The sequence below is a fragment of the Microchirus variegatus genome (genome assembly GCF_963457635.1).
Source record: "Microchirus variegatus genome assembly, chromosome: 19".
Classification (NCBI taxonomy): Eukaryota; Metazoa; Chordata; class Actinopteri; order Pleuronectiformes; family Soleidae; genus Microchirus; species Microchirus variegatus.
This window is the reverse complement of record NC_139820.1, coordinates 10,746,613-10,772,122: the sequence shown is the minus strand read 5'-3', so window position 1 is coordinate 10,772,122 and position 25,510 is coordinate 10,746,613. Positions and strand designations below refer to the sequence as shown.

General features: G+C 41.3%; 1 protein-coding gene across 1 annotated transcript; it reads right to left on the bottom strand.

Moving 5' to 3' along the window:
- Nucleotides 1-2,111: 2,111 nt before the first annotated feature.
- card14 (caspase recruitment domain family, member 14) lies at nt 2,112-24,294 on the bottom strand (the record flags this gene model as incomplete). Its single annotated transcript, XM_083906048.1, has 20 exons — nt 2,112-2,319; nt 5,115-5,230; nt 7,232-7,350; nt 7,905-8,069; nt 8,714-8,819; nt 8,908-8,971; nt 9,752-9,992; nt 13,109-13,235; nt 13,317-13,533; nt 14,046-14,106; nt 14,490-14,545; nt 15,050-15,153; nt 17,516-17,638; nt 17,747-17,908; nt 20,052-20,177; nt 21,049-21,168; nt 21,278-21,436; nt 22,466-22,791; nt 23,074-23,211; nt 24,078-24,294. 20 exons carry the CDS (start codon nt 24,292-24,294, stop codon nt 2,112-2,114), a joined length of 2,955 nt encoding a protein of 984 aa, XP_083762174.1.
- Nucleotides 24,295-25,510: the final 1,216 nt, after the last annotated feature.

Below are 25,510 nucleotides of genomic sequence, written 5' to 3'. Positions count from 1 at the left end.
GGCCAATCACAACACAGTTTGTCTTCTGGGTGTAAGATTTCAGTCTGAAACACCGCGGCTGATGAGAGCTTCAGTGAGGAGAGATTTCTATCGACTCGTGTCCAGCAGCTAGGAGGTTTTTGACCATAAAAACAAGTTAATGTATGTAAGTAGACCTCCATAACTCACATATATGTGCAACAGGACCACTCTAGGACCAGCCAACATGTCCTCACAAACATCTTGAGTTTGAAAATGTATCCTCCAGCTTCAGACAGAGAACTGTCAAGCTTTACTTTACCGACAAACGGCATCAACAAACTCATACAATATAATCACATTGTCATGTATGTGCAGATCAAATGTCCACCATGGAGGACAATAAACTACATGTGACAGCTTCTCAGCAATGAGTCACCAAACAAGGACGACAGAAAAGAGGTCAACAAAAACATGTGACTCCTTGACCACAGTGTCCATCTGACTATAGGATAAGTTCACTCACTCGTTCATCTTCTACCACTTTATCCTCCATATGAGGGTCGCTGGTGCCAATCCCAGCTGACATAGTGTGAAAGGTGGGGGACAAACAGGGACACAAACAACCATTCACTCACACTCTCACACAGATATATATATATATATAGATATATATATATATCTATATATATATAGATATATATATATAAATTAAATTAAAATAAAGAGTCCCGTTTTATGTGAGTTGATTCCTTTATGGCTCCTTTAATTATAGGTGGAAAATGTAAGGAGTAAAAGTACAAGGTGATCTTCAATCTTGCTACATCATGTCACGTTCTGATTCTGTCTACATTGTAAAAAAAAAAAAAAACAACCAAAAACCTATCAAGCATCGCTGCAAACAGAAATCCATGTTTGGTAACAGCTGACAGTTGAATGTGCGTAAGGAAACAGGACATCTAGAGAGACTTCATAAACTGAAGTAACATCCATCACGATCCCGACATCAGGATACAGATCATCAGAATTCCATCTCTAACACCAACAAGATGTCTAATGAAACACTGGAAATACAGTTATTATATACAGTATATTTTCATATATATGTGTGAGAAAGAAAAGATAAAAAGAAAATCCCTCATGGTGGGAAACAATCTACTACATATTGTAGAGAAGTGACACAGTGCAAACACCTCACACCTACAACACTGTGCAAAAGTCTTTTTAACAATGCTATATTGACTATAACAAGTGTATGAGACCACCACCTAAAGCCTGTACTGTTTTACAAAAAATACTGAAAAAATATCAAATCATATGTCAAATTATAGTTGTTTACGTTTACAAAATGTGTCGCAGTGGTTGAATGTTATGCTTGATTCATTTCTGTAGCCCAGTGGAGACGGCTCACATTTGAATATAAAAAGGTGAATTCACTTTGTTATATGCCAAATAAATAAATAATAATAACATGTTTTGCTTTAAACAAGTTTTCAAAAGATTTCTTTTTAGATTTACGTTTTCTCATTTTTATCATAGGTGGTCTAATACATTTGTTTTTTCCACTACACGACTTGTGCTACAACTGTACAGTGGAAAGTAATATATTATTTCTCAATCTCTTTATATGGAAAAAACAGGAAATATGTATGTCATATTTAATGAAAAGAAGTGTTTAGCGTGATCTCTAGTTAATGTTTCATCGTGATTATTGCAAACATTATATTTGTGATGAGTTTTAAAACAAAAGTGTTTGTTTTGATATGGAATGATGTAATATAATAACATTACAACTGTGAGATTAAAGAATTAAGTTATGTTAAGGATTTTCTAACTCATAGTTAGTTTAATGTACATATTTCCTGTATTTTCTGATTGTAGTTTAATAAAAAAGACTTTAGCACGTGTTTGCATGAAAGCCTCAAATCAGAGTTGAGTCTCAGTTTGAGTCGAGTTAATTACAGCTTCATGCACCTTTTAAATGTATTTATATGTATATAGAGTCCTTTATTTACCCAGTTACTATACGTATCACAGATACATACTCATGTTTACAAAGACGTCTCTTGTAAAAATTTGCTATCATGTATATATTATCAGTATTTTTAATAATAGCCCTTGAAGAGGTTGCGTATGTTCCTGTTTTCTCACATTCACCAAAGGTCAGGCTCCACCCACACGATCTTCTTCTGCTCCTCCCAGATGATGGTGCGTAAGTGGGTCAGCAGCGAGGCCTGGTCACACCACGAGTCAGGAGCGACCCTGTGGTACAGACACGGCAGCTTGTCCAGCAGCGGCTCCTCGCTCCTGGAACACGCCAGCAGCTGCTCCTCTGATTGGCTGTGACGGTGCAGCTTTGACCTGGAAGACAAACACGAGAAGTCATCAATGACTGATTACTCCCAATGAATTTACACTTTTATTATTTGATTCTATCCTTTATGGCGCTTTTTCCTCATGGCTCGACCGACTCCATTACTATAGTAACTCCTCAACGTGGGCGGAGTCACCATAGCACGACTACACAAAACTGCCATGACGTCTACATATACTCGACACAAACACACAAACTAGCGACGAGCAAAGCACTAAAGATTTGTTCACATAATTGATCAGTACTTTCTTCTTCTTATGTGTTGTCGAGTCAAAGTTATGATTCATTTTATATCGCATTTTAAAAACAACAACACCTGGAAATAGTGATAATAGGTGCACAATAGAACTTCCGCCTAGCAACCGTGGCTTCCGGTAGATCTTGTTGTTTTTGTGATTTCCCAGAGACGTTAGAATTGCAAAGTCGTAGAGTCAATTTTATTCATAAAATTAGCGGATTTCGGATACAAGAGAGACGGTTATCGTCGGACGGTTATTAAAAAGTCAGAACTGCAGCCCTACATTGTTGTGTACCTCTTTGTACAAATTTGTCTCGGTACAATTGTACGAAAAACTTCCACAGGTTTCCGGTGCATGTGTGTGTGCGAGCCGGATACGGGTACGGCGGGATGAGGACATCCGAGTTTATAGGTTCTCGTCCTCAAATTAAACGTTTCTGCTTTTTAAAATTCTTACCGCTATATAAGTTATTAATAAGCACAAGTCACAAGACTGAGCGCCGCATTTGCTGTTCGCGGTCTGCACTCTTACACGCTTTTGTATCCGAAAATTATGAATAAAATTGACTCTACGACTTAGCACTTCACTAGCATCTCTGGGAAATCACAATGACAACACAATATACCGGAAGCAGCCCAGCGTACCAGAAGCCATGGTTGCTAGACGGAAGTTATATTGTGCACGTAGCCTATTGTGCAGAAGTCACAAAAAAGGCAACATTTATTACAATATTTTGTTTTTGAACATAAAAACGAGCCAAGCTAACTTTGAGCTGAGACGGCTGAAACAGTTGTTGGGATTATATTTGTATCCTGTGAAGCGCTTGTATGAAAAGTGCCGTATATAAAGTTTGATTTACGCTCTTTCATGTAACTGAAAGCTCCAGAGTCATTACACTCTTAGAAATAAAAGTGCTAAGTAGAACCATGTAAGGTTCTTCGGCTTGTCCTCATAGGAGAACCAGGCTCCAGGTAGAACCTTTTTATAAAGGTTCCATCTGGAGCCCTTCTGGAGGGTTCCACCAAGAACCCTTTTAAAACCCTTTATTCAGCAAAGGGGTTTTAAAGGGTTCTTACTGGAACCATTAGTGTTACCAAGAACCCTTGAAAACCCTTTCAGAAGCAAAAGGTTCTGGGTAGAATCTCAGCCCTTGTAGAAGGACGCTTTTTGGAACCCTTATTTATGTAGATTGAACGTCGAAAGTGTTTGAGAATCTGACAGAACAGGTTTTTCTCTCGATAGAATTCTACATAACAATCATAGAGGGGAAATTCTCACAGCAGAGTCGGTTTAACCAGTTATCCCAGTGACAGTGGCTGTATGATGAAATGAGACGCAATCTGACCAGTGTGACATATGCATGTAACAATGCATGTATGGGAGTAGAGTAGCTGTGGATAAGGTACTCCCATGTGCAGGAGACATCATGATTCAAGTTCAACTCCAACCCCAATGTAACAATAAAGTCAATATAAGGTAAATTAATAACTTTAAAGATACAAACACAGGGGATTGGGAGGATGGGGTCAGACTGAGGAGATTGAGGAACAATTCAAAACATTGAACTGTGATTAAGAACCTCAAACTGTGGAGGGCAGCATTACACCTCTCAGAGTACAGCCTGCCAGAAATGATTATTGTTAATATTATTATTATTCATATGAATAATAATAATAATAATAATAATAATAAAAGAAGAAGGGGGAATTTCACACTCTGCAGTATTTAATTGCAGTTTCCCTTTAAAACAAGCAGCTGTTTTTCCTTTCGAGGGAAACCTTCTCGATTTAGGCTTTAAATTAATCCAAGATGTTTATCATCATACTGACATATTTTCATGAAAATATAATAAAACAAAGACACATTAGTATGATGGGGATTTACTGCACTTAAGGTTATTTAATAAAGGGTGTTTTTTAATTTAAAGACGGAAGATAAGCTATTGAAAAAAAAAGAGATCAGTTTGATTTATTGAATCAAATTAAAATGATCTGATTTTAGCCTCGAAAATATGAATATTTCTTGGTGTCTTTGCTCGTTCATGACTCTAAACTGAGAGATTCGACATGTTCCTTTTAAAACCAGCGATTTTATTACTTCTACTAATAAGTTGATGTCTCGTCTGTTTTATCTGTGAAGCGTTTTGTATGAATTTTGTGTTTGAAAATAACATTGAGTCATAAGAAGTTTTGTTCGTGGAAACATTTGATTCATCAAAAAATAACCAGGAGAATGAAAAAAGCAACTAGTTGCAGCCTAACATGGAAGAATAATTAATGAATTACACGAACAATGTAAATGTCTGACAATGACAATCTACGACTGTGTGAAATCCATTCATTTCTATGAGGGCAAAACTATTTTTCCTGACAGAATAAGATAAAGTACAACACGTGTGTTTGCATCTACTTTGTGACTTCTCAGTGGAAAATGCGTCAGACAAAGAGCAGAAAGTATCTGTTGAAACTGTGTCAGTGAGATTCACACATTCCTGTGTCTTATGACTATCTCGACTGTGAATGTGTCACTTGCTTAAAGTTCACCTTAGTTTGCGGGTGCTTCGTGTCGACTGGCCGATGAAGACGATGATAGGGAAGATGTCGGCGCGGTGCAGCCGTCGCACACAGTCCAGACCCAGAGGCAGCACACAGTGGATTCCCTGCAGGAGTGAAGAGCACAACTTTGCAGTGAAATGTAACACAAATACTTAAAAACTCAAAGTAAGTCAATAACTGTGCATATATATTTATATAGAGAGAGAGTATGTAGTATTTTTCTAAAATGATCCCACTGTATCGATTAGATTGATGCGTTTATCTTCACAGATGCTGCCCTCTGCTGGTGTTCACTGTTTTCTCTTTGTTTTTCTCTGGGTCAGGACATTTCTGGACAGCAACATTCCGGTGCGTTTACATCCTCCAGCCCATAACTACAAGGGGGCGGGACAATCAGGTAAATGAGGAAGACAGCCTCCTCGGCTGATGTCCTCTGACCTGCTGCAGTTCCATCATTTGTTTTTCGTTTACATTTTGTTTTTCGAGCTTCCCCTGGTGCTTTTCTCTTTCTCTATGACCTCGTGCAGACCACACATAAACACATTGACATCGGTATCGTTAGATTCCTTAAAGTTCACATAGAGTGATCCTGTTGCACATGTTAGTTATGGAGGTCTACTTACATATATTAACTTCTTTTTATGGTCAAAAACCTCCTAGTTTTGTAAAAGAATGCTGTAAATCTAATGCTGTTCCTCAGCCGCGATATTTCAGACTGAACTCTCACACCTAGAAGACAGAGTATGCTGTGATTGGCCAGCCAGCTTAGAGCCTTCCCAACTGTCTTGTGATTGGCCAATACCCGGAAGTAATACTTTAAGTGCTACTCATTATCAAAACATTGTTTTAACAGTGTTAAAAATAGCTTCTTCACGACTCCCGCCGCAGTCCCTTTTATGACTTTGACCCGGAGTCAGACCCAGAGTCAGAAGACACTGTCGCTCGTGAAACACCTCCACAACGGACGTTATTCTTCTTCTGCGGTTCAATGTACGCAACCGGATGTGCCCGGACTAGTGCCCGGAGCAGGGAGGGTCTGCTGTTCAGGAGAACCGTTGTTTACGTAACCGGACCGGGTTTTTTCAGAGATCTCGCTGAGCCCGAGATTACAATAAAACACAGCGTTCTCAGCAGTGGCTGAACTGTTATTTTACAACCTTCAGGGCTTTGTAAACGAGGTAAGGACGCAGATAACCACTAAAAAACAGCGTTAATTGAAACTTCCGGTCGAGGTCCTGGCACAGAGAAAGAAAGTATTCTGTTCAAATCCAGTTCGACCATAGGCCTTTCTGTCTGCATTCTTCTGCTTCCTCCCACAGTCCAAAGACATGCAAATTGGGCATTAGATTAAATGGAAACATTAAACAGGGCCCCATGGTTACACTACTACACGGTTGGGGTAGTGGTTTGCACTCTCGCCTTTGCAGCAAGAAGACCTGGTTGAAACAAGGTCCTTACTGCAAGGAGTTTGTATGTTCTCCCTGTGTGTGCGTGAGTTTTCTCCAGGTTCTCCGGCTTCCTCCCACAGTCCAAAAACATGCGATATGGGGATTAGGTGAATTGGTCACTCTAAATTGACCATAGATGTGAGAGTGAATGGTTGTTTGTCTCTATGTGTGGCCCTGCGATGGACTGGCAAACTGTCCAGGTTGTACCCTGCCTATCGCCCTATGTCAGCTGAGATAGGCACAGCACCCCCCGCGACCCTCCAGTGGAGGATAAGTGGTAGATAATGGATGGATGGAAACACTAAACTGATCGCTGCATGTTGGGCCTGCAATGTCCAGAGTGTACCCCAACATTCACCTTATGATTAGCTCCTCCTCCCACCAAATGGAGGATAAAGTAGTAGAAAATGGATGGATGGATAAATAATAGACATCATTGTGTATTTGAATGAAGGGCAGGGGAAGACAGATCCAACCTCATGTGGCCACAGATGATGCATCCAGGACTCATTTTAATACCAGGTGTGAGCAGTGACACTTGACTCTCTCTGTGTATGATGGAATCATTGGGTATCGATGATAACATCATGTCCGAACCGGACACTTAGCGCAGATTCTGTGCAAACAGAAGTTCTCATTTCGTGTTGTTGTTCTGACCTTCTTCATGACTTTCTCGACACCCTGCAGGGTGTAGCAGCAGTTTGTTCCTTGCTCGCTCTCCTCCAGGATCTCAGACCTCTGGAGTTGTGCTGCGTGCTCGCAGGAGCTCAGCATCTCTGCAGGAGGGGAGGGGAGGAGAAAAACAGACAGTGAGTGAACAGAACAGATGATAAAGTAAGGTCATGAATATCTCAGTTTGCATAACCACGGCACGGCACAGTATCAAAGTCATCTCACTCCCTGTTCATTATCGTACTAAACTAATTGTCCAAATCTTCCAACAGAAAAGATTTTTAACGTAAATTATCCTATCAGGAAATGCTGGATTTAAAGATATTTACTTTCTCTATTGCCATTTATTTCTATTTATTCACATCATGTATTTCCTTCCTGGTTTACAGCAACACACAAAGCCATAAAACACTGAAACATGTCGTGTACAGTGTGAGACCGGCTGTTGACCAAGCCTGTAAAACTCACAACGTGAAATGAGACATGAGATTACATAAACCATGTTTCAAATAACACAGGAGATCTGTTGGTTAGGGGAAGTCAAACAAGTCTTATCTTTCACCACAGTTACCATCAATAGGTTATGTGTAATTATATAATGTGTTTTTTTTTTTGGTTTGTTTGTTTTCGTGTAGCATATGCTCCTCATATCTCTCACCGGGCTCACAGAGCTGAAAGCCCTGCCACTCTGCCAGCTTTTTGTCCAGGATGCGTCCCAGCACGGTGGGCAGCAACAGGACGGGTCTGCAGACGGGCGGGTAGCGAGGAGTGACCAAGGTGTACGGCATGAGGGTTACGCAACTTTTGGGTGCAGTGGTGTCAACTTCAGGGCAAAGAATACACAACGTAAGCAAAAAAACTGTAACAGAGGCCCAGACATGGGTCTGGAAATACAGTAATGATGACACCACAATGTAACTACTGTAGATGATGTAGCATAATGCTATAATGACCATATATAATTATTTCTCATTGTCTTTATATAAGACATCTGGAAAATACAGCAGGTATAAATATGTATACATATATATATATATATATATATATATATATATATACATATAAATATATATATTCTAAAAGAATATAGACTTGAAGTTTATTTTGTGCACACAAATGAATTTTGTGGCAACAAACTACTATTTTGTATGCATTAATTAATATTTCTGGCCACAAATGACTATTTCCCACGCATTAATTACTATTTAGTGACCACAAATTACCATTTCATGCATACAAATTAATATTTTGTGACCATGAAATACAGTATTTTTCCCCATGTCACATCTGGGGCTCTTTAGGAACAAACTGAAGTGTGAATAAAACAGAAAGTGTACATATGTGATGTGGTGCTTGTGATTGGTGCTACAGATTTGTGTTGAAATTCAGTATTCACTATCAATAAGCAGTCAAGTTATCAGAAAAATCTTATCAAAACCCACCCCTGACCACTGCAGGATATCATACCTGACTTTTCATCTTCCACACTGACCCACAGTGGATTTCTGCCCTGGTGCACAGTGCTCACAATCCTCACTGTCTTCTCTTTAGTCTCGGTGACCAAACGCCCGGCCTGAAAAAGAAAACAGGAACATTCCAAAAACGAAGTGTTAAAAGTAGACAACATATTTTTGGACATGTTTGAATTAATTGATTCTCACCTTGCGAGATTTCTTTGTTGGAAAACTCATGTTTTCAATTGCTTGAATCAGGAGTCCCTGTGCTCTGTGACAAAAAAACAAAATCAAGTTCAAACCCTGTAGTGTTCTTTTACTTTTAAAAGGTCCAGTGTCTTACATTTAGTTGCAGTAATGAAACATCTTTAATTCATCTAAAAAGCATCTATTACATCACCTTAATAAATCATATTAAGGTGAGGGCCCTGCTTTACACAAGTCACCATATTTTGCTGCCATGTTTGTACAGTAGCATGAAAGGATGTGCATTTTGCATTTTGAAGAGATAAGATAAACTTTATGTAATAGGTGAACACAGAAGTGTGCAGACAGCAAAATTAGACAACACAAAAACAAGCAAGGGATAAAAGACAGGTAAAACAGAAAAAAGCACTATAGGGTATGTGCATAATGTACAGAAAAAGTTATGGACATTTATATACAATGGATGACGGCAAGAGAGATATTGCACGTTGCAGCGTAAATATAAATACTTGTAAATAATTCTGACAATTGCACAGGATGGTGGAGGTGGTAGTGGTGGAATAGTGTAAGTTAAGGTCGTTACAGTGCTACATTATTGAGTTGAGCGCGACTATAAACAAGGCTTAAACCTAGCTTAAGGCCCCCACAGTCTCATAAGAGGAAGATTATTACACTACTGAAATGAACCCAATGCATAAACACAGAAGTAGGAAATGGCAGAAAGAGTGGGAGAGTAGAGAGCTGTGAAAGAGTGTTGCCATTCTTCGAGTCCATTTGTTAACACATTTTTACACACTGGACCTTTAAGGACCTGAGTTGTCCCCTCCAGTATATTCCTGCTCACCTGTTATAGTTGGGTACAGTTCCGCTCTGAAGGTCGAGTAGTCGGCAGGGATGAACCTGGCTGGCGTACCACGAGTCCTCAGTGCTGCCGGGTCGTGTGTTGGTCACGTGCAGGATGTCGTTGCAGGAAACAGCCAGATTGGCGTTGGGACCAGCAGGCAGAGACAAGTTGACGCGTACGTAGAAGGAATCTCCCGACGATATCTCAGTGTTATGCAGCTGCTGCAGCAACGCCTCGTAATCTGTGACATAACACAGAAACAGAACTTTTCATATGCAATATCCTTCCTTTTTCGTTCTTGAAAGGTTTTCTAGACTTCAAAAAATGTCTTCACCCACATAAATGAACATCCCAAAATGGCTTTAAATTATGTTTCTGTTACTGTATTCAAGCAATAATATTGCCTCACCTTAACATGCTCACTGTAAAAAAAAACTACAAACTTCAAACCTACAAGAGCAAACCAGTGAGACAATCACATACATCTTACAGGCAATGTCACAGGACCCCACACACCCACTCAACCATCATTTCAAAAGTGTCAAAAATGAAATGCAATAAAGCCCGCTTCAGCAGAAGCCTAACAACTTCAGCCATCTACACCTTAAAGCGCCCATAGACCGGAAGTTCCAATTAACTCTGTTTATCTGCGCCATTACCTCGTTTATGAAGCCCTAAAACTTTGGAACAAACAGTTCAGCCGCTGCTGAGAACACTGGGTTTTATTGTATTCTCAAGCTCTGCAAGCGGTCTGACAAAGCCTGGAATCGTTACGTAAAGATCACTTCTCCTGAACAGCAGATCCTCCTGCTCCGGGCACTAGTCCGGGCACATCCGGTTGCGTACATTGAACCGCAGAAGAAGAAGAATAACGTCCGTTGTGGAGGTGTTTCACGGGCGAGACAGTGTCTTCTGACTCTGTGTCTGACGCCGGGTCAAAGTCATAAAAGGGACTGCGGCAGGGAGTCGTGAAGAAGCTATTTTTAAACATTGTTAAAACAATGTTTTGATAATGAGTAGCAGTGCATCCACTGTTCCAGAGGGGGGAGCTGCGCTGCTGAGAGCTGATGTGCTAATTACGTCACTTCCAGGTACCTGGCCAATCACCAGACAGTTGAAAGCTCTCATTGGCTGGCCAATCATAACACAGTCTGTCTTCTGGGGGTAAGATTTCAGTTTGAATCAGCGAGGCTGACGAGAGCTTCAGTGAGGAGAGATTTAGATCAGCTGGTTTGCAGCAATTAGGAGGTTTTTGACCATAAAGTAAGTTAATTGACCTCCATAACTCACATATAATGTATATACTGTATAGGACCACTCTGTGGAAGCTTTAAACAAAACCAAACCATATGTGTAATGTATTTTTGATGTCCTATATGTTTTCTGCTGTGACTTCACAAAGTGAGATATGCAAATGTATAGAACCTGTGAAAGTGAATTTCCCCAAGGGAACAATAAACTAACTAACTAGTATACTACAAGGGGGACAATGTAGTGCAGCAAGGTTTAGGGTTAGAGAGGTGCGGCTATATCATGTCATTATTTTCCCAAAGTTGCATATTGGTTGTGTCGTTTTGAGGTTTTTTGTTTGTTGGTTTTTTACTCATTTTTCACCCGTTTCCCATTTTTGGGGCTCCCAAAAACGCCAGTTCTGTGTGGATAAAAAGCCAATACATCAAATAATGTTTGCAGAGCCTTCTAAACCCATTCTCGTGTGTTTGGGCCCTTAATTAAAACCACCAGAGCAACATTATGGAGTGACGTTGTGGTTTGAACAGCACATTGGAAGCATATGATGTAATCTGTCGAGAAGTAAATAAAATATGGCACAGAACGAAAATAAAAGGGCCTAGAAACATTATGTACACCACCAGCATGTGTTTTATTAGCTCCCCAGTGCTTTGCAAACACATAAAATATGTTTCTGCCCTGTTTGAAGCTGCAGGAGATTACTCCTTCACTTATTCCTTCAATACTCTGCTGTCAGTCAACACATGACTAAATCAAGTCATGGAAAGAAGCTGCATGACTTCATCCTCCGTCATCCTTGGTTTATGTTTGCTTCTCTTATCTTGTCCCGTCCAATGTCCATTCATTTCATGACACAGTTTCAGACTTCAGCTAACTCCACATCCAAGGTCTGCAGTCTCCTACAGCCTATTCTATACATTTGTATTTGCATTGTATAACATTTAGTAAGGATTATAGGCAGAAAATAAATATACCACCTATTAGTTTAAAATAATATGCTCTGTTCCTTGTAGCCTTAAAGGAGACATATTATGCAAAATCAACTTTATAATCATTTTAATACTTATATTTGAGACTCTGGAGGCCCTATGAGTAGGCAAAGTGTGAAAAAAGATGACTCACTCATGTTTTTGTGGTCCAGGAGATAAAGTACAGGAGATAAAACACGCGATGTTGAATTCAGCATTCATTGTTACGTCACAATAAGACATTCCTGGAATTGTTGTCACACGGCCCAGCCCTGCCAAAAAGTCAATCTGGTACTCTGGGCCATCATTTTTGGCCCAACTTGTAGTTGAATTGTTGTATGACCACCCTCCAAGCTATCAATGAACCTTGACATCAATGCACCAGAAGCCTTGCGGAGCTCCGCTTTGTCCCTAAAAAACACGAGAGTGCAGAGCAAAGTATCCGGAAGAGCGTAAGTCAACGAAATGTTCTGTTCTTGGAGTACAGTGCAGAGTTCTACACAAACTTCCATCCTCGGAGGATTGATGTGTCCAGTGGATACATTTTATATATGACGACAATGTGCCGGCGAGAGTCGGCAAATGATCGCTTTTCATTTGAACTGCTGTTAGCTGCCGGAGCCTCAGTGACGCTGACGTAGTTTCCTGTGTCTCATTTGCATTTAAAGAGACAGGCACTCAAAATTGACCGCTCTGAAAGGTGCTGTTTCAGCAGGGTAATTGAACTGCTGTGGTGCTTCATCCTTAAGGTATTTTGACCAAAGCATGTCACAGACATGTTCATTAGGACACCAAGGAACTACGTTAACTGAAATAGGGTATAATGTGCCTATTCTAAAATAAGCCTTTTATAAGTACAGCCTGCTTTTTGGAGGCTACCATCCTGCGCCACAGCAGCCTGAGCAGATAAACCAAGCTGAAGATTACTCCAGAAACAAAGAAGAATGACATCCTTTCTGGTATACAAAGGCCACCGTAGTTCCCTAACAAGCTTAGAAAAGGGAAGGGTAAGTGAAGGAATGGGTAAATGTGGAGTGGAACATCTCTACTTATTCAGCACAAAACATATTTCTGATGAGGAAAAACTATCTTGGCCACTAAAGACAGTTTTCCTGCAAGTATATGGGGTGGGACATACCATCTTGCCTGGGGCGCAGGGAGAGAGTGCAGAGGCCTGTAACTTGGCCAAGAGCCCACATAGCTTCTTCCAAAGTGGAATCCTCCAGCACCATCCTCAGAGCCTTCTGGTTCTGCTCATATTTCACCTGCAGGGAAACAGGATGATGAGGGAAAAACGATCGCAACAGCGCAGAAGAAATGTTTACCCACAGCTGCATGTACTGCACCTCCACGATCTGTGCTCCTGGACTTATCCCGACAGTATGTGCCATGCTCCCCTCTGTCACCTGGTGTACAAACACTCCCGTCTTGTTTCCCCCAACCACTGCCAGCTGGCTCAATAGCGCCTCCCCCTGGAAGGAGATGCTTAGAACACGGCCACTGATGCGGATAGCCTTTGGGCGGGAACGCAGCAGGAAAGGAGGTGGTGTGGTTTTTGACAGGCTGGTGAGAGAAGAGGATGAAGGGTGGGTGAGGGCAGGAGTGGAAATATGGAGGAGATCATAAAGGTATGGAGGTGAAAGGTTGTGGATTGGCTTTGAAAGTGAGGAGCAGTATTTTGTAACTGATGCGATGTGTGATGGGGAGCCAGTGGAGCTGCTGTAGGACAGGTGTGATGTGATGATGGAGGGGGTTCGTGAGATGATAATAGCGGCTGACTTCTGAACCAGTTTAGAGTTACAGTAAGTGCCAACTTTGGCGGTGTTTGGATAAACAATGCAAGAGATATGAGTCGAAATGCTGCAGATATGTAACGAAATGAGCCATTTTGCACAATGAGCAGTTCACTTAGTGTATTTTGCTCCATTTTCGCTGTCATTATGAGTGTTTTTTCACTGTTTTTCTTTCAACTGATAGGGATTAAAACCTTTTTGTTTATCACAAAAAAAGACAAGGAAAAAAAACGGGTGACGTGATTTACAGTCCAGGATAGCTGTCCTGCTAACATGCCTCACCTGTCTGATGTGGATTCTTTACAATAGACCAGCCTGGGTGTCTGCATGTCTTCAGTCCCCACTAAACAAAAGAGAGCCTGTTAAATGGTTTGGCAAGGTTGTTTACCCCGGAAATTAAAATGTGCCAGAGTTAATGTGTCACTTCAAGCTGTGGCAAAAATCCAGCACTGAACAAAAGACATGAAAAGGAATGAACGTCATGCCAAACAAGAGCAAACTACCCAAACACACACACACACACACACACACACACACACACACACACACACACACACACACAAACACACAAACACACACACACACACACACACACACACACACACACACACACACACACACACACACACAGAGAGAGAGAGAGAGAGAGAGAGAGAGAGAGAGAGAGAGAGAGAGAGAGAGAGAGAGAGAGAGCGAGAGAGGAGTTCACATGGTTTCTATACACACCATGTGGGAGGAAGACAAAGTCGTCTGATAAAGAATCAGTCTCTGTTGTTTCCAAACTACAAGAGAAAAAAGAGAGATACATTTACACAAATTAAAAAAAGTAAAAAAGTTAAGTCATTTATCTAAAACCTTGTTTTTTCGATTTTAAAGCTGCAGTGTGATTTTTTTTCAATTGTTGTCATTATTATTATTCTGCCTTTGTTTAGTCTTCTCACTAATTTGTCATTTCCTGAAGTCCACCTGAAACTTGTTAAACTGTTATTGCAACACAAAGGAATGGAGAGCAGAATACCTTGAAACCATGGTTCCAGGTGGCTGATTGTAAAGTGCACCTCTTCATTGTGGGATGTTTCATTGTTTTCCATTCATTAAGACTGCCTACACAAAGCATTATACCTAGTAACTAGTTAATCACCCAGCTAGAATTTCCTCAGAAATGACGTTCTGCCTCATTAGAAGCAGGTTTTGGTCTCAATGAGGACAACTGGTCCTGACAAGGTCAGTGTAATTGACACAAAATATCCCAACTAGGTAACAAATACAAGAATACACGCACACACCTGCTGCCTTCATGCAGAGATTCCGCTCTTCTGCGGAGAGATTCTGGACTTGGTGGCTCTGCATTTCGGGACCGGATGCTACTACTCACCACACCGTCTTCACTCTACACAGACAAAACAAAAAAAGTTAGAACCACGACTAAAGCATCGCCTTTAAAATGTAATAAAAAACTAGTGCAGTGCCCGTGCAAAATGTGGTTTTTGTGTGTGTTTTTGGTAATTGTTACTATTACACAGCAAAAGTTCAGGGACATTTTTATTTATTTGTGATATTAGACGACATGTTTTTGGGTATCTGTGTACAGGTAGCAGGAGTTTAGTTTCGATTAGATTTACATTAGTTTCAACTGTGTTGTCATTGTGCAGAGTACAATTCGAGAGACATCTTGTTTTACATAGTTTTGAATAGCCACTGCATATACCTTTGTTTCTTGGGGTGTTGTTGCAAAATCCGCTGGCTCATTCAGGGAGTCTTTATTGTTGAATTCAGACATAATAATCACCCACACATCTTGCACTCACTTAACTTTTTACCCACGGATTCAATTCTGCCAAAAGGCCCGCTGATCCTCTCAGGTAGCCCACAGTGCTGTGTGAGTGAAAGGGGGAGTGGCTACAGTAGAGCGGTGTAAGCCAATGTGTGATTCTTTTACCGATATACACACACACACACACACACATATATATATACATAAATATAATTGTTAAGATGCATATAAAATCTAGGGCAGGGTACCATCATTAAAAATGATTAGATTCTGGTGCCACGTCCAGTTTTATGGAAAATAAAAATTCACCCAAAACACTCAAACGTTGGAACACTTTTCCAACAAGAGACGCCAAACTTGTAAATAGACCAATGTTTGTTTTTGGCTCTTGAGTAAAAGACTGATGAGAGACAGATGTGCAGAGAAGTATCACTCTCTACACAGTATCAGCATCTGGTCTGATTAGAGTTGCACTGAGAACAGTGAAACAGCCCCAATAACACTGAATTTCCTGTTTGTATTTACCTTCTAAAGAAAGTTGAGAAAGTTGTGATGTCACAGTCACAGTCAACTATGCGTGTATTCAATCGTTCATTATTAAGGATAGCTACTATTTTTAGACCGCAGAACAAGAAACTGTTAATTAGTAAACTGTAAATCTGTTGCTGGATGGACCTTTGGACAGAGACAAGTTGTTTTCCTCATTCCAATTCTTAAAGCTGAACTAAGATAACTGCAGCTGGAGGTGGTCGCTTCATATTTTGCAGACACAGTAGTGGTGACAGTGGGTTTTTGTTAATAATTAAAGTGATTTTTCAGCTTCTTAAATGTGAATATCTTCAGGTTTCTTTGCTCCATATAACAAAAAAAAATCACTTTCAACTCAATCATTACCTCCACCAAGGTGATCGTGTTTTCGCCGGAGTCTGTTTGTTTGTTTGTTTGTTTTTTTGTTTGTTTGTTTGTCTGTCTGTTAGTTAGCAACACAAACTCGAAAAGTCACAGACGGAACTGGATGACATTTTCAGGAAATGTCTGCAATGGGACCAGGAACAAGTGATTACATTTTGGGCGTGATCCATAGACGCTATCACTGGTTACAACACTCACTGTCTGACTCAGGAGCGCCGACAGGGTGTATTTTTGTAGGCACTGTGCCTACAACTTTTTACTGCATTTTCCCCCTAAATGATTAGGCTAAAATATTCATTTTATATGTTGCCAAAATATCAATGCTAAGAGTAGATTGCTAAGAGAACATGTTGAGCATGGATATTTACTGGTTCCCACATATAAAACCCCTCACTTAAAGAATAAAAGGACCATAGACCCAGCGATAAATAAAAAGTGGACGTACAGTTTTTTATAGAATACCCACCATGGGGTGACTCCATTGTTGCAAAATAGTCAATGGGAAAATGAGTTACTTGATGTCATTTTCCCAAGGAGTCGCTCTTCTTCAATGGAACACGTGTAAATCGCATCCCCATTTAAAAGAAAAGAGGCGGCACATGTGCGTGGACACCGGTGTGATTGACAGCTGGTAATGTCCAATAGGAGCCTGGTTGCAAGTGACGTCTGTTCTTTTAAATGGGGATGTGATAAATGGTCTATGACAATTAGATCCAAATTAGGGCACCAAACACAATAAATCACTGGAATGGAATATGAGAGTGAGTATGCAGGCACTGGAATGCATGTATGTGTGAATGAATGAATGAACCACAGCCATGAACGCTCATGCAGAAATGTTCTCCGCAGACGTGGAACATGGAAAGTGTTTATCCAGGCCAAACACTGGCAGCTGTAACTTTATCTAATCGGTAAACTCAGATTAATAACCTGTTATGTGGTAGCCTAACAGCACTAGATGCCAAGCTGTTATACTTTACAATGGAGTGGTACTTTACTGGGACTTTCCCGGGTATAAAATGACAGTGTCTCTCTCTCTCTCTCACTTTCACACAAACACACTCACCTCTGATTGGCATGAACTCAGTGACAGGGGATTAATGGCGTCCATGCGGCAGAGTCTGCGTCTGTTCGAGTATGAGGGCTCTTCACAGCTGGACCTCGGACTTCCCCAGTTGACCTCTGTATCCTTTGACATATCAAAACAGATTAGTCAAGGGGCGCATTGAATATGCATTTCTGTGTGCATAGAATAATGATGTTTTGTAATGACAATGATGTTTGTGTGAGAACTTACATCCGAACTCTGCTGCTGCTGCTGCAGCTGCCTTCGAGGACGGCGTGTGGCCTGCAGGCTGAAGACCTTCTCCTGAAGCTCCACCAGCTGGCACCTCAGGGTGTCCTTCTCTGCCAGGATGCGAGCTATCATGGCCTGGGCCTCATCTCTGGACTGATATGCCTACAGACATGGGAAAATTCATCTTTAGTAGACAACACACTGTGGCACATCCACCACATCTTACACAGAGCACACCCACAACAACCCGCAGTGCAGAACCAGCCGGTATTCCGTTCGCCTGTGTGTTAATCACACATCTGTCAAACAGGTTGACAGTCGACTCACTTCAGTGATCAGTTATGGGTAAAAACAGAGGCTAACATTGAACTGGTAGTGCACTGGTTAATGTAAACAATACTATGCCAAGTTTATGCCTGATGTTTCATGACTTCAAGAGATTTGAAGATAAAAAATGTGTTATTTGTAGTAATTGGCAGAGAAATATTGTCCTGATTAGACGGTCTACCTCTATTGATAATCAAAACCCTGACTCTCATGAAAACAACGATAATCCATCAAAAATCAATATTAACTCAGTTGTTGGTTTATCAACAACTAAGTAGCAAAACAAACAAATATATCCTACAGTTGGGATCATCTTGTATTGTTTATTTATTGAACTATTTGCTTTTATTATATTAGGAACACTTGTTGCTAATCTAATCAGCCCATCACATGGCAGCAATTCAATGTAGACATGATCAAGGCAAGCTGCTGAAGTTAAAACTGAGCATCAGAATAGATAAAAAGTGACGTTGGTCATGGCATGTTTGTTTGTGAGAAAAAGTCAGAGGTCAGAGAATGACACATAAGCCGTGTTTCCATCCAGTATTTGTCCAAAAAGGTTCATATTGTCTTCTTGGAAATATCATTGAACTTGACTGACAGCATCCCAGGAGGTGGTGGAAAACAAAAACAAAACATATTTTTCTGTCTGACTGAAAGGAACTCAAGGTCAATGGTACCTGTTTTTTGGGGTTTCCATTAGGAATTGTACTAAAAACAACCAGCCCCTACTGTTCCATTGTTTGGCACCCTTCCCTTGAGGTACCAGAGTAAAATGCTACTGTCAGGGCTCCACCCACAACAGTCAGCAGAATGGTCACCCCCTTTGCGACCAGTGTAAATGTCCAACGGTAGTGGAGGTCATTTTAAATAGCACTTTCCCACTAAGAAGAAGAAGAAAAGAAGATGGGGCACAGCCCACACCACACCTACCAAGTAACGGTACTGTTCTCAGTCGAAATGCAAGCCTGACCAAGGGTTTTACCATTCCAAATCATACTGTACCATGACAGAAACACAGCTATAGCCACTCATTACAACCAACGTGTGCAGCAGAGGACCTTCTCTGGATGCACAACAAGTTAAAAGCTGGAAGCAGATGGGCTACAGCAGACTACGTCACATATAGGTCCACATAAAACCTGAAGACCTGTGTGTGACTCTATATGTAATAATAATTTTAATGGCTGAATCTGGAAACTTGGGCCCACAGTTGGTGTAGTGGTTAGGGCTCTTGCCTTTGCAGAAAGTAGACCCAGGTTCCTGGGTTCGAGCCCTGGTTGGAACAACTTTGAGCCAACTTTGCATGTTCTCTCTGTGTGTGTGTGGGTTTTTTCCAGGTTCTCTGGCTTCTTCCCACAGTCCAAAAACATGCAATATGGGGATTAGGTAAATTGGACACTCTAAATCATTGGTTCTCAAAGTGCGGCCCGGGGGCCAATGGCGGCCCGCAGAAACATTTCTGGCGGCCCGCAATGAATTACAAATGATAGTTTTAATCCAGGAGCTACTAAGCTTGTTAAATGTTTATTGGACATTACTGGATACAGACCAATAAGTGTAAACAAAAATACTGGGTATTTACCTGGTTTCTATATGGTGAATTTTAGTGTATTATTGGGTTATAAGCTGGTAATAAGCAGGTATGGATGGATGGAATCTGGCAACTTAAAAAAGACCTGGTCAAAATAAGGGCCTTTCTGGGTTCTCCTGTTTCATCCCACAGTCCAAAAACATGCATGAGTGAATGGTTGTTTGACTCTATGTGGTCCTGTGATGGACTGGTGACCTGTCTGGAGTGAACCCCACATTTAGTCCTATGTCAGCTGGGGATGAATGAATTCATCTGGAAAATCTTCACAAACCTTTGCAATAGGAGACCAGTTCCAAAGCAGTCTTAAAAAAAATACTTATTACGTTATTGACTGAAGACAAAGATGTGTGAACACATGAATAGGAGACTGTTATCATGTCTTACCTGGTCTCTCTCTGCCTGCAGCTCATTCATCTGCTCGTGGATCATGGTGCTCTTCTGCTGTTGCATGTTACACTCCAGAGTTAACTGCTGCATCTGCAGACTCAGGCACTCCTTCTGATCTGCCAGCTGAACACCAACACACACATGACACCAATGTCATCGAATAGATTCATCAATCTATTCATGACTGCATGAATCACTGAACTGGTGAACACCTGCATCGAGAAGACGTTATCACTGATTGCAATTTATTTTCAAATGTTATTTCCTTACTTTTCGTCCCCATTTTAAACAACAAGTAACTATTATTTAACATAATGCATAATGCTCTAGAATTGAACACACATGAAATGTCCCAACCCTTTGGTTAACATTTATGTGTGTATATATGCTAATTATTAATTTATCAACACAAAATTATAATACGTTTTACAGATATGGCCATACATTTTATCCTGCCACAAAACAACTAAAAAGTTGGCTCCTGTATAGAAAGATTGGGAAACAAACTCTCAAACTCTTGGCCCTCCAATCGATTTCATGCAGCCCCCCACTTATAATTAATTATTTATATATGTTTTTTTAACTATATATTTAGAAATTCTGTGAAATATCTTTACAAATAAATCGTAACCACAATATCATGATGAAATATATTGGTATAATTTTAAGCTTGTAAAGTCTGCCTCCACTAAGCAGTTGGGCTTTGTTTTCCATTGACCTTGACCCAACTGACCAGACTAGACACCCAGGTAATTTCAGTTTGAGACCCCTGTTGTATTAACATTTTACTCTATAATAAGGTACATTATTTAGGGGGACTAGTTGGTGGTGGATTAGTGTTTTTTAGTATTGTGTTGAGAACTCAACACATCTCAACAGGTTATCTTTGCATTCATTTGCTTGAAATTAAGATGCACGCCATGCAGTAGAATAATCTGTATTTCCATCATTTCCTGGATTTGCATTGCTGTTTGACAGCGACAGACACACTCACCCCTTGTTTCTCTGCCAGCAGCTGTTCATTCTCCTCTCTGTAGCGCCGTAGCTGCTCTGCCAGCTCCACTTGACTGTCGATGGCCTCAGCCAGGTCCCGGGCCAAGATGTCCCGATGAGCCTGACAAAGACACAGCAGACAAGAGACTCTTCAAATCGTCCAAATACTGTGACTAAAAACTGTTCACTGTTCTTCAGAAATCATGCTAGTAAAACAAAGATGTTCTCACTGGGTCCATTTTCTCTGCTTTGTCCAGCTCACAGCGCAGTCTCTGGATTTCCTCTTTCAGGTGTGGCATCTCAGCAAGAGAGGCTCGCCTGAGAGAGCGCTGCTTCTGGAACTCATTCTCGATTTGGATTTTCTGAAGCTCGGTCTGTAGCTGGTACACCTGTCGCCACAAAAGACAACGAGCACTCAGAGAAAGCGGACCAAGCCTGAAAAGAGCAAGTCTGAAACACTTGTCACCTGTGTTTTACATACCAGCACCTGAAATCCCCTTAAAGCTCAGACCTGTTTACCTAACCCTACCCTAACCCTATGGATGAATTTTGTCACACTTATGTAAGATGCTAACAGATATCCTTATATCTGTTAGCATCTTACATAAGTGTGACAAAATTCATCCATCACAAAAAACTGTGTAATTTGTCAAAAAGTGTAGACAGGAAGTTGCTAACAAACGGACAAACTTACAGATAAACCCATATTTTGGACTTGTCCAGTGTGCGTGTGAATGTGAGCATGAATTGTTGCCACAGTCCAAAGACGTACATACTGTAATTGGGGATGAGGCTAATTGGACCATAGGTGGGAGAGTAAAAAGTTGTTTGTCTCTATGTACCCTGCCGTTCGCCCTATGTCAGCTGAGAGTGGCATCAGCAGATAGAAGCTGAGTGAATACTGAATTGATGCGAGGCTTAATCAGGATTGCGTGAGCTCCCGGGGGAATTGCTTGATTGTAACATTCATTCATTTCAATTACACTCTACACCTTTAAAACCCTAAAGGCTAACTTATTCCAGCAGTTCAATTTGGATCCATTGATAAGTGTGTCTCGTATTGCTGTCAATGAGATGACGCCACTTCCAGTTCCGACTTCTTTTGTAAATGGAACGCACCATTACCTTTCTCTGCCTGGTTTTACTAATACTATACACCCTCTCTCACATACAAATTGTCTCCTTGACATGTTGTCACTGGAGCTGTTTTCTCACACAAACACAGTCACAAAGGACATTATTTAACTGCTTTCACAAACTGTGTTCACATGCAGGTGCCTCCCAAAACTGTACAGTGCTCAGATTTCAGTTATTTAACACTGACATTTGGAAAACATTCTCCTGAGACCAGGGCTTTGAGTTTTAGGGAGGACAAACTTAGAGAGTTTCCCGATCGAAGACACAGTAGCAGCACTGACCTGCAGGTTGAGGTCATGGAGGCGTTTGTTCGTCGCCGATTTATCCTCGATGGCTGCTGTGTAGCGCATGTACAGGTCACACTTCTCATCCTTCAGCTTGGTGACCTCGCGCTGCAAAGAACACAAGTGTCTCCGCATGCGTTCAGTCTCAGACTGAAGACATCTGGACTTCTCCTCCTGCTCCATTATCTGCTGGATCTCTGACTCGAGGGAGGTGCAGCGGGTGGTCATTCTGTTGGCCTCACCTCGCGCCTCCTGGAGCTCCTTCTGCATACCCGTCACTGCTCTCACCAGATACTCGGTCAACTCGGAGTACTTAATCAAGCCTGCAACGAGAACAATGGCAGTCAGCCACAGGCCCCGTTTAGACCTCTGAGTAACCAGTCTTCAGTGATCCAATCACATATGGACAGAAGGAAGTATGACCTTTCAAACTTTCAAACTTGGCCACCTCGAAGTGTGTTTTTTGTGATTGGATAGTGACACATGCAGAGTGTCCTATACTAACATGATCTGGACATGATAAGATCACTCATGAAACACAATATTTCCAGGTCTGAACTTGGGTCATTGAGCAAATAAAACAGAGAGAACTTCAAACCACTGACCACTGAATCTTGAAGGCTCTGTGCTCGGTTTCTGTCCTGTGACCTGCGTGTACAGACTGGGGTAGTGGATCATCAAACCTTCCAGCAAAGCCACAGCACCGTTCCTGCCCTGAGTTCTCAGCAGATCCAGCATGTAGCCTGTAGATAATAGAGGAGAAAGTCATTCCTTTGCTCCGACTCCTGCAGCACTCCAATCTTTGAATCAACAGAGATCATCTAATGCCATGAAGACATGGAAGAAAATGTAAAGATTGGTGAGAAAAGCAGGTCAAAACACTCCAAACAAAGCAATCAGAGATAGTAGACTTCAGACCACTGGCGGCCTCTGTTGGTCATATTGGCAAGTGTGAAAGCACAAACACACAAACAGACAGACAGATAGACAGAGTCACTAAGTGGGAGTGAAGTGAGTTGTTGTTAGAGCTGCAGGAATTGCAGGAATGTCATCCGATTCTCGGCTGAAGCTCTCAACAGTCGGTGTAAGCAACTCAGACACGATAAAAGTGGACAAATCATGAAACTTGGACATTAAGTTATTTAAAGCCCAGCTTGTAACAGCTAAAAAAAAAGTGACATTTATTAGTGGACTACCAATAAATATGTTTGTAAAAGTGTATAATCACTTGGTAGATGCAGAATCAGACTTGGGTCGTGTCATAACAAAGTCCACCATCTTGAGCTGCTGTGTTTAGCTCAAACAGTCAAACCAGCCTGAGCATGTATTTCGCATTTTTAAGACGAATCTTACTCAGCAAGCAAAGTGTAATGGCTATGTTTAGAGGTGTTTCAGTAAAGGAATTAATGATACTTTAAAATCATTTGATGACTAACGTCGCTGATATCCTTTCTGGTCTGCAAAGGCCACCATAGTTCCCTGGGAAAAGACCCCGCCATTTGCTGCAATCTGCAGTCTCACCATCAGATGTCACTAATTATTCCACTCTGGACCTTCAAACAGTTTCTAAAATCAGGAAAAGGGGAACAAATGAAATCACAGATCTCACTGGTTCTCATGCTGCGGTTCTTGAGGTTGTGGCAGGAGAGAATCTCGTCCTCGTCCATCTCCGTCAGAACTCTAGCCTGTCTCAGGTACGGGATCAAGATGCACGGCCGCACTCCCAGTGAGATCCGGTGGCGGTTGTCGTTAATCAGATCCCACAGCTCCTCCTCAGTCATGTCCTTCAGGTCTGGACCCTCACAGGGAACACACTCCCCTGCCATCCTAAGTGTGTGTGTGTGAGAGTTTATAAGAGTGTGTGACTGCTGTCCACTGAAGCAGTAGACTGCAGCTGAAGCAGCAAAGACTCTTGTCACCTCCTCATTCCTGGCAGCTGACCGAACTGTAAACACAAGCAGAGGAAAAGCATTATTAAAGGATAAGACACTTTCCACACCCAGTGGGTGTTTTTGTCACGGTGAGGTGTGACCGTTTATGAGTGGGCGTGTAAAGTAAACCTGTAAGACTGGACCTCAGTGATGCAGCACAGAACATGCAGATGCACATGTAAACACAGCTGAAACACACACGTTCTAGTACAGCATCATTAGTGAGGACACGATACAATAGTGCCTTACCGTAACCTTAATCTTGACAAGTAAATGCCCAAACTCATCCCTAAAACCAATTTTCCATCCTTAAAAAGTATTTTTAAGGAGTGCAAATGTCCTCACTTAACCAAAATATCCTCACTCCCTGCGGTTTATACATTTTTTGATCCTCACGAAGACAACATACACACCCATATGCACACATATTTTCATGCAGCACTTTTACTAAGGACATAATGTATACCATAGCCTGGCTTGTGGGCACTGTGTGAAATACAGGGGGTTCTGGTGGGGGGGTAGACCCCCCTGATTAACACACAAGACCCCCTGAAAGCCTCAAATGCAAAATTTGAGCCAGACAAAATGTCAATAATTTTATTTCTAACTGTGCATCTTTAATGTTTTAATAATTGCTTTCCAAATGGCGATGTGGAAAAGGTCCACACAAGCTCACATCTGACAGGGAAGATAGCCAATACTGCAGGGTGGCACCTGGGGTGGTGAAACAGTATTGCGCAACAAATGGGAGATGGGACCCCCCAATTATTAATGGGTATTTCGCCCACTGCTAGTGGGTAACCCTGCGGGCCACATGCAGCCCCGCAATCAATTTCATGTGACAAAATATGACATTAGAATGAATTAATTCTTTGTGGGTTTTTTTTTTAATAGATTTGTTTTGCATAACGTACAGCTATTTAGTACAGAATTTATTTATTTTTTTAGTTTTTTCACTTGACCTGTCCCCTCACACTCAGTGGACCCCATTATTTGATAATCCACATAGAGCTTGTAACTGCAGAGATTTACTCTATTTAGTTTGGGCAGGGACTCCAAAAAGAGGGTCAGGGAAGAAGATGTCAAACTGGTCCTGCCTCATAAGGACCAG